The 9,786-nt window shown below is 39.5% G+C and overlaps 1 protein-coding gene across 1 annotated transcript in view; it reads right to left on the bottom strand.

The window, feature by feature from the left end:
* LOC138979735 (dyslexia-associated protein KIAA0319-like protein) overlaps positions 1 to 9,786 on the bottom strand; it is a 100,993-nt gene that overhangs the window by 57,886 nt on the left and 33,321 nt on the right. The window contains exons 4-5 of the mRNA XM_070352476.1: positions 1,871 to 2,134; positions 602 to 630 (exon numbers count right to left, since the gene is read on the bottom strand). Coding sequence (XP_070208577.1) covers positions 602 to 630; positions 1,871 to 2,134 — 293 coding nt within the window. The remainder of the gene's footprint in view (positions 1 to 601; positions 631 to 1,870; positions 2,135 to 9,786) is intronic.

Below are 9,786 nucleotides of genomic sequence, written 5' to 3'. Positions count from 1 at the left end.
CCAACCGTGCCGGTAACAGTTTATATAAACGTAGCGCGAATTAATCATGACAAAACAAAGCGTTACATTTAAATTAAGTTGTAAATGTAACGTTTTGTTTTGTCATAAATGAAACGTTCCAATAACCTAGTCCTACCATTCTTGATTTTTTATTCTGAATTTTGGAACGTTGGCCGTCTATTTGTTTTTCGATTCCTCTCTGGACAGACCCCTTGCTAATCATTTTCTTTCTTTATTTGGTGTTTAACGTCGTTTTCAACCATTCAAGGTTATATCGCGACGGACTTGCTAATCATCATCATATCCTGCTACATATTGTGTCATTAACCCCTTCACTGCCACAGTATAACAGCATTATCCGAACAGTCTATGGGAAAGAACTGTGTTTAGAACCCCTACAAGTACTTGGACAGTGGTTACCTCCCATTTAGTTTTCAGAAATGTCCTGAAATGTTGTTGACACAAATCCCACGTATGAGATACGGTTATGGGCGTAGGACAAACCGAAAATGACCACGTATTACATACGGGGTGGGCAGTGAAGGGGTTAACAGCTAAGGAAAATTAGTCAGATTTTTTTTATTTTTTTTTTATAACTTACATCTTCTTGGTCCCCACCAGGTTTAGGCTCTGGAAAAAAAGAAACCAAGAGCTCAGCCAAAGAAAGAAGAAAAAAAAGTCACGCAAGACGATATTAATACATTTAGTCAATCTGAGGAACTCACAGAATGAAACTGAACGCGCTACATTTTTTCACCAAAATAGCTTTGCCGATACCCCGCCCCAAAACTTGACTAAATGTTTTAAAAAAAACCCAGATACAACAGACAAAACGGAAAACATTAACACAAATATGCAGACCAATAGCCTTACCCACACACACTTCCAATAAATAATAACAACAGGGGAAAATAAAAGGACACACATTACCCATTATGTGACTGTAAAGCTTGAACCGAACAGCCACAACAATAACAACAAGTATGGCCTAGATGAAAAGTCATAACTGATAAAGCTTCAACCAAGCCAAAAAGGGGCATATTCATGAGTACACTATGCTAAAAAAAAGAGTTCCTCCCCTTTAGCTGCACATTTTCAGTAGCTCGCGATCCTGATTAGAGTGGTTCCTGCCATAAAGTGGTATCTTGTTTCTTTTCGGAACAACGACATTGCAACATTGCCTTGTTCATCGCACTGAAAGTCAGCACCCCCCCCCCCCCCCCCTTCCCCATCTCATTACCTCCTCCACACCTGCATGAATTAGACTGGGTTCCTAGCTGTAATTGGTGTTATAAACTGTGTCACCACCCCCACCCATCCCTCCCAGCTCCCCCATTCATCCTCCTCCCTCCCTCACAATCTCTGTGCCTACCAGGAACATCAACCACAGCCCGCAGAAAGACCAAATCAAAACGATGGACTTCATGACAGAGACTAAGCTGAGGATAGACTAGCCATGGATATAGAATGCAGAAGAAAGGAAAAGAAGAAAAATCTCTGTACCTGTACTTTGTGTAGACACAGGCTTGCACAGACCTTGTTGATCCCTTGGAAGTTGGTGACACAGCTACACACACCGTGTTGCAACCCCTCCCCCACCCACCATTCCTTCAAATGCCCTTTCATAATCCTCCCTCAATCACCACCTGCGAACCTCCATCTTGTGAAGTAGAGACTGCGCCACATGCTTGCACACACCCTGCTTCACAGGTCAAACTAGAAGTCAACATCCCCCCCCCCCTCCCCCCAATGCTTGCACAGGCCTTGTTGCTTGCACAGGCCGTGTTGGTTGCACTGGAAGACCCCCCCCCCTCCCCCCCCCAAAAAAACACCTATCAAAACAAACAAATTTCTAACTTCATCTCCATACCTGTATTTGGTGTTGTAGACTGTGTAGACACAGGCTTGCACAGGTCATGTTCATCACGCTGGTGATTTTTAACACAGCTACACACACCGTGACGCGACCTTGTGCTGGCTTGACCTTGAGGGGCGCACACCTCGTTCTCAGGACACTGCTGTAAGCCGATCTCGCACGTGCGGTCTGTATTGGACTTCTTCTGCTCGGCTATGTTGGTAGTGGAAGCAGCCATCAGGGAGGCTGGGGCGTTTGATGCTGTTGACGGAAGATACTCTGAAAAAGACACCAAAAATGTATTCTTCATGCAGAGAGGGGTCATACCTAAGACTTTAAAATTGGCAATCTAGTGGCTGCTCCGCCTGGCGTCTGGCATTATGGGGTTAGTGCTAGGACTGGTTGGTCCGGTGTAAGAATAATGTGACTGGGTGAGACATGAAGCCTGTGCTGCGACTTCTGTCTTGTGTGTGGCGCACGTTATATGTCAAAGCAGCACCGCCCTGATATGGCTCTGCGTAGTCGGCTGGACGTTAACCCGTACGAAACGTTCTTATAAGAAATTGGACCCAATTTCATATAAGATTCTTATAAGAGTCTTGTATGACAATTTCATATATGTGGCTTATAGGTATTTTAAATGCAAATGAGGTAAATTCTTATAAGAAACTTATATGAATCATATACGAACCTATAACCTGAGCTCATATATGTCTCTTATATGAATCTTATAAGAAAGCTATAGGTCTCTTATATGAAATGTTCATATATGAGACTTATAAGAATCTTATATGAAACCTACATCTCCCTTATAGGATTCTTATATGTCTCATATATGATATTTATATGTCTCATACTAGACACACGACCTTGACCTACATTTGTGTTTACAAGGGAAATAACACCTGCTTAACCCAATTTAACTGTCTTGACTTTGAATTATAATGAATCCAACTGCAAAATACCTTTTGGTTCAGTATACATACATATCTTTACTGAAGTTGTGTTTATTTTGAGGGCAAAAACAAACAGATCTCTAAATCACTGGTCACAAGAAGAGAAGTAAGACATGCATTGTCCTCTTCAAATCCAATACTTTGAATTTTGAAACTTGAAATTATGAACAAGAAACAACAAACAAGTTACAGCCACAAATAATTTTCTTGAATATGCACAGCTGTCACAGTTTCTTGTTGCTTGAACCAAAGTAGTGCTGGTAAACATGATTTGATCACCTGATGCAGAACCAGAACTGTAAAGTAAAACAAATAATGGAGGGAAATTCTGGATTTTGAATAAAAACACAAACCTGTCAGTGTCAAGCTGTTGGGTTGGTTGGGCTGCCAGCCACCCACAAACATCAGCATGACATAAACATTCTCTTCACATATTCATACATCAAGTCCAATTATTTCTGTAAGAACTTTGCATTTTAGTCCTGCTCTTTCACTGATTTTCTGCTAAACATCCTCACAGAGCTGCTGTCACAAAGATGGCCGTTCAGTCAGGGGGAGATAATGCTCAAGGCAAACCATCCACTTCCTGTTCATATATGAAACATATATGAAAGCCAGTATTGCCAGTAATTCAGCATTGTCCAATATTTGTTCTAAGTCCTGAATTCTCCTATGCAGAAACTAAGTGATGATTCATATAAGAGTCATATAAGATTCATATAAGAAACATATAAGAGAACTATAGGTTTCTGGAAGTGCAGGTTCTCATATATGATTCATATATGATTCTTATATGAATTGGGGTCTTTTTCATATAAGAGACTTATAAGAAACCTATTCCTACAACTGACATACATAGCTTTTTACTTGTCATATATATGAAACTTATATGTTTCTTATAAGAAACTTATAGGTTTCTTATATGTCTCTTATATGTTCATATATGTTCATTTCGTACGGGAATGCACACAAACAAACAAAATCGTACTGTATCGTATTGTGTAATATCGCATTGCATTGTACTGAATCGTATTGTGTTTCACTGTAACGTATTGTGTAATATTGCATTGCATTGTACTGACTCATATTGTGTTTCACTGTATCGTATTGTATAATATCGCATTGCATTGTACTGAATCATATTGTTTAAAAAAAAGAAATGAAAGAAAAGGATATATAATATATAATTGATCTTCGAATTCATATAGTTGCGATATGTTTATGTATTCTGTCCGAAGGGTTAAGTGTTGTATCTTCCGAAGGGTTAAGTGTTGTATCTTTATGCAAACCTTTGGCATAAACAAAATTGTGTTAAAGTACTTACGCATTTAAGTGAAGAGACATTAGAATGATATTTTTGCCTGTTCACGGCACGAATAAGTATCCATTTTGTTCGAACTTTGAAATTACGTCACTAGCGACAAATACGTCACTACAAGATACGTATACCTTTGACGTAATAACTTTGGAATTCGCACGTGTACATTTGTTTTGATTACAATCAAAACGAAAGTAGATCTAAGCTTGAATGAAAATTTTATCTTTGAAATATTTGCTTTGTGATTCGTAACTGAAATAACCATGGTATTGTGTTGCTTAGTAATTGATGCATGAATTGGCGTCTCGCAGAATTACACGCCCCTGAGGAAGGCCTGGCAACAGGTCGAAAATTTTGGCTGCCACTTGACATTCTTTGTTTGGCTTTTCTTTTCCTTGATTTTGTTATATATATATATATATATATATATATATATATACTCGGCATCAGACGAGATGAATAATCACCGCTGCGCACTTATCCTATTTACTGTGATACGCTTTAAAATGTGAATGTTTTTTAAATACATGTAGTTGGTCGAGAGAGAAATAAAACAGTCTTCTTCTCCTCTGTGCTTCTAACATTATCATTAGTTATGCTGGGGCATTAATACGGTTTGATGCTGCTGAGGAGAGGTATTCTGAAAAAGATACCGGAAACTTACACTACATCAGGGTACGTTCTGTTTTAACTAACATGCCGTGCGTCACTGACGCATAAAATATGAAAACGATTTACTAGAATTCTCTACAGCGAGTCAAACGGCAAGCCTAGAATACGTATCGTTTCACCGCCACCCCCGTCTGAGACATAGCAAACACAAAAACACATATAGACACATGTAAACATACACACCATTAATTTTGCTAACACGATACAATTGCAAGTTAAACACTAAAATCGCATCAGAGAGCATAATTTAGCTCGCTGGAACTTTATTAAATAAAAAATTAAAATCAGGGAGGGGGGGGAGAGGGGTAGAAGGGAGGGGGGAGGGGGGGATGGCCCTCTTAGCCTACTTGGACTGCTTCGCGCGTTTAAATATATTGTCCATATACTGTAGAATTTGATCGAGGGGGTCAAATCACCCGCAGTCTTCTCGGAAAGAAAAACGAAAGTATGCATTAGACAGCAATTCTAGCTAAACACTTTGGCAAGGCACACACAGCCCAAGAGCAGACCCCATTACTAATTCATGAACATTTCACACAAGAATACATGCACGTCATTAGTCATGCAGGTAACCAATATCATACATCACGTTATGATCATGAACAGGTAGAGGAAGGGTGGTGAAAGAGAGAATTGCGATCGCAACACTCTGTCTGTCTGTCTGTCTGTCTGTCTGTCTCTCTCTCTCGTTCTCTCTCTCTCTATTTCTCTCTCTCTCTCTATTTCTCTCTGTTTCTCTCTCTGTCTCTCTCTCTATTTCTCTCAATTTCTCTCTCTCTCTCTATTTCTCTCTATTTCTCTCTCTATTTCTCTCTCTCTCTCTATTTCTCTCTATTTCTCTCTCTCAATTTCTCTCTCTCTCTCTCTCTCTCTCTCTCTCTCTCTCTCTCTCTCTCTCTCTCTCTCGTTCTCTCTCTTTCCCCACCCCACCCCCCAAGTCAGTCAATGACGTAGGCATACTTGCTCAGTGAGGCATGTCACTTTAAGGCATTAAGGCAGTGAGCGGTTCGTATTGCGGGGCAACTGGCAAGGGGACTTAACCCAATCCCTTCAGCGAACTGCCGCCTAATTGCCTTACTCAATGGAAACCCTGCCGCTTGTCCCATTGATCATACACTGGAGCCAAAACACACACGGGTATGGTCATGGAAGAGAATCGGCTGTGAGAGTCAAAAGGGGGTGGAGAGAGAGAGAGAGAGAGAGAGAGAGAGAGTGTGTCTGTGTGTGTGTCTGAGTGTGTGTGTGTGTGTGTCAGTGTGTGTGTGTATGTGTATGTGTGTGTCTGAGAGAGGGGGAGGAGTGTGTAGCGAGGGAAGGGATATATATATGACTAAGTGCCAAAAGGTGCGCACGAAAAGCGGACAAAGGGGCTAAAAAATAAAAGTTGACAAACACGACTGATATTGTGATTTTTGTTAAGACAACAGATGCTGGAACCCAATTACGAAAAGAAAAGATACATTTACCCAAATGATTTTACAAATAACGATAATTTTGTTCGTTATATCATTCAAAACGGCACTGAGTCATAGCATTAAGGTTATCTCGCACGTTTTTAAAGCTAGGGCTTTGAAACTTGGCACACAACCAAAGTATAATGACCTCCAGGTATGGTGCACATCACACTAAACAACATTGAATTTCAAGGTCACAGCGAGGTTAAATTTCCTTTGCAAACTGGAAAATTGTCGTTGTCACGTCTTACATGTTTTAATACTAGATCAGTTAGACTTTACATACTTCACATACTTTCAGCATTTTTATAAAACCTCATTAAAAGTGACCTGCTTGTTAATCTTTGTCAAAGTTCAAGGTCACAGCGGGGTCACATCTGGTCCAAATGTGGAATATTTTCAATTTATTCAGCGCGTTTATAGCACGAGCTTTGAAAATACACACAGTTCTAGTGTATAATGTTCACACACGATTAAAGTCTGGTTGAAAAAGTCAAGGTCACAGCAGGGTCGCGTTGAGGTCAAACATATACATTTTTCAATGAGGTTTTCTCATATGTTTTTGAAGCTAGGGCCTTGAAACTTGGCACACTACGCAAGTTAAATTAAACCTCATCAAATTCCAAGGTCACAGTAAGGTTAAAGATCCTTTAAGGATATTTTCTAAAAAAGGTGACCGCCTGGTTAATGTTTGTCAAATTTCAAGGTCACAGCAGTGCCATCTGGCTTAAACTTTGAAAAATTGTCAATTTCTTCAACTAGTTTTATAGTGTTTGAAGTCATTCACACATGATGAAAGTCTGGTTGATAAAATCAAACGTCAAGGTCGCAGCGGGGTCGCATTGAAGTCAGACACATACAATTGTCATTTTCACGAACGCCTTTTAAGCAACACCTTTGAAACTTCACACATTCCAAAGTTTTGATGTTGTTTGGTTATAATCAAAGTGTGGTCAATTTCCATGATTGAGAGCATTCAGAGGGGTCAAGTTGAGGTCACACAAAAGAGATTAAATTGTCGACACAACAGATGAGACTGGCTACCACTGTTTATTTTAATACACTTTTATGCAAATTTTAAATTGTGTTCAACCATATACACCAAACTCACCCAAACTCCTGAAACATCCAAGAAAAGGAAAAATGTGTCCAAGCAAGGAAAAACGCCATTTCTTCAAAGGCTGGAATAACTACAGAGGCAGCCGCGTCATTACACACAATGCAATTACGTCATACATCATACATTTCTATGAGTCATGTTGAATGGAATGGTGGCATGTGCCTCTATTCTAGCTAACAACAAAGCTGAAAAAATGAATATTATCTGTTTGTTTTGTTTGTTTTACCCGTACGAGACCTTTCTGTGACCTTGACATGTGACAAGGATCTACCTTAACTTCTTTAAGTCGGAGTTGAGAGTTGTGTGATGTTTGAAGGCTCTCCCTTTAAAAAAAACTGAGATAATGATGCATTTTCGTGTTTTTGATTTGCCCATGTGACCTTGAGATTCGACAAAGGTCAACAAGACTTTAACCGTGTATGGAGGCTATTAAGCCCAAAAATGTGAACTTTCAAGGTTCTTGCTTTGAAAAACTCTGAGAAAAAGGTTATGTTTTTTTTTTTACCCACACGAGACCCTGCTATGACCTTCACATTTCTCAAGGATCAACCTTGAATTCTCCATGTTGAACAATCATTAAGCAAAAGCGTTCTTTGAAGTTTGAAGGTTCTAGCTTCAAAAATCTCTGAAAAAATATGTTTCATCCGTTTTCTGAACCACATGTGACCCAGCCGTGACCTTGAAATCTGACAAGGGTCAACAAGACTTTTACCATGCATGGGGGCGATTAAACCCCAAATGTGTGTGAAGTTTCAAGGTTTCAACTTAAAAAACGTCTGAGAAAAATATACATTTTCCTTTTTGGACAATGTGTTGCACGCAAGACAACACGACAAACGCTCGTGTTATCATTCTTTTACTTTAAGGTCGACTTGCGTGCCCGCTCTTTCGCTAATCTCAATTAAAATTCATCTTAGAAGTTCGGTTTTATTACGCTTTTAATTAAGAAGATTAAACTAAGACAACAAATAGTTAGTTTTACCCATTAAACTCGATAAGGTAGTGACATTTTATGTTGAACGCAAGAAGGTGTCGCACGCAAGATCTGAAAAGATGTTGACGACATAATTTCAACACTTGATAGCGCAATCGTGGTTCGTGATTTCTTCACAAATTTTGAACACAGAATGTGTCACGTGGTTCCGTAAATGAAGTAGATCTTTGTACATGTAAATTTTGTTTTTAAAAGAAAATAACCGTTAATTACCGAACATTTTGTCGCACGCAAGATATGACGAAATTTTCAAATCGTTTTCAAAAATGCTGTTCAAAAGTTCTGCAGTCTTTGCTGGATTACTTGAAAGACAGCAGTTTGATACACCGTTATCGCTTGACGTGTCGACATCAATTCCAGAGTTTTTGAAAAAGAAATTTAGTAAATATCTGCGATTGAAAAATGTATGCCGTGATGACGAATCATCTTGCGTGCGACACCTTAAAATTCGGTTATCGAAAAAAAAAAATTCTCTCGAGATTTAGATTTGACGTTTGGTCTCGTCTGTAAAGCGATGTTTCAGGCATTCAATCAAACTAAATGCAATTCATTTGTGCTTCTTGTTATTTTTCTGTGGCATATTCAAAACACGAGGTATCACGATGTCCTTTTTCAGATGGCCGGTTTTGGCGTTATTTTTGACTTTAAACAAAGATAACTTCAAAACCGTTCAAGTCAGACACACGAAATTATGTCCACTATCTCTTCGCACATTCATCCACACACACACCAATTTTCAGCAGACACACGTTTTTAGAAACATTTTTATTGTAAAACAAAGTCGTCTTCTGTTCTGTGAGCACCTTTTGGCACTTAGTCATATATAAAAAAAAAATTAAAAAAACACCAACAAAAAGAAGAAATTTGGACCCAACACACAGGGATATGGACAGAGAGAGGAGGATGGACTATGAGAGTGGGAATGGAGTTGGGAGGGAGGGGGGGTAGGTGAGGGAGGGAGAAGAGATGAAGAATGAATGACAACGGACATGGACAGAGTGAGAGTGAGAACTGAATGGAGTTGTGCCCGTGAGTGTGTGCGTGCGTGTGTCTTTCTCATATCTGTCTGTCAATGTGCGCGCGCGTGTGTCTATCTGTCTGTTCTGTGTCATAGCCCAGTGCAGAAATATGAGCAATAGAGTGAGTAGCATTTAAGGTAAAAGTAAACGGTTGAACTCCTCAGCTAACGCATACACACACACTCTCGTCTTTGTAAAGCAAAAAAAATGTTTTTTCCTCCGATTTCCACTTTATCCCTCCATTTCGACGTGTTCGAACATATGCGTCAAAATATACATTGCATAATGTACCCTTCCTATTTGAGGTTGTAATGTTTGTGCGGGTGTTATAATGCAATATGTAGCCGTATGAGGGTTCCAGTGTGTGAGTTGTACATGGGCGGGTGCTAGAGTGCTGC

The sequence above is a fragment of the Littorina saxatilis genome, linkage group LG11, assembly GCF_037325665.1.
Source record: "Littorina saxatilis isolate snail1 linkage group LG11, US_GU_Lsax_2.0, whole genome shotgun sequence".
NCBI lineage: Eukaryota > Metazoa > Mollusca > Gastropoda > Littorinimorpha > Littorinidae > Littorina > Littorina saxatilis.
This window is presented reverse-complemented; position numbering and strand designations above follow the sequence as displayed.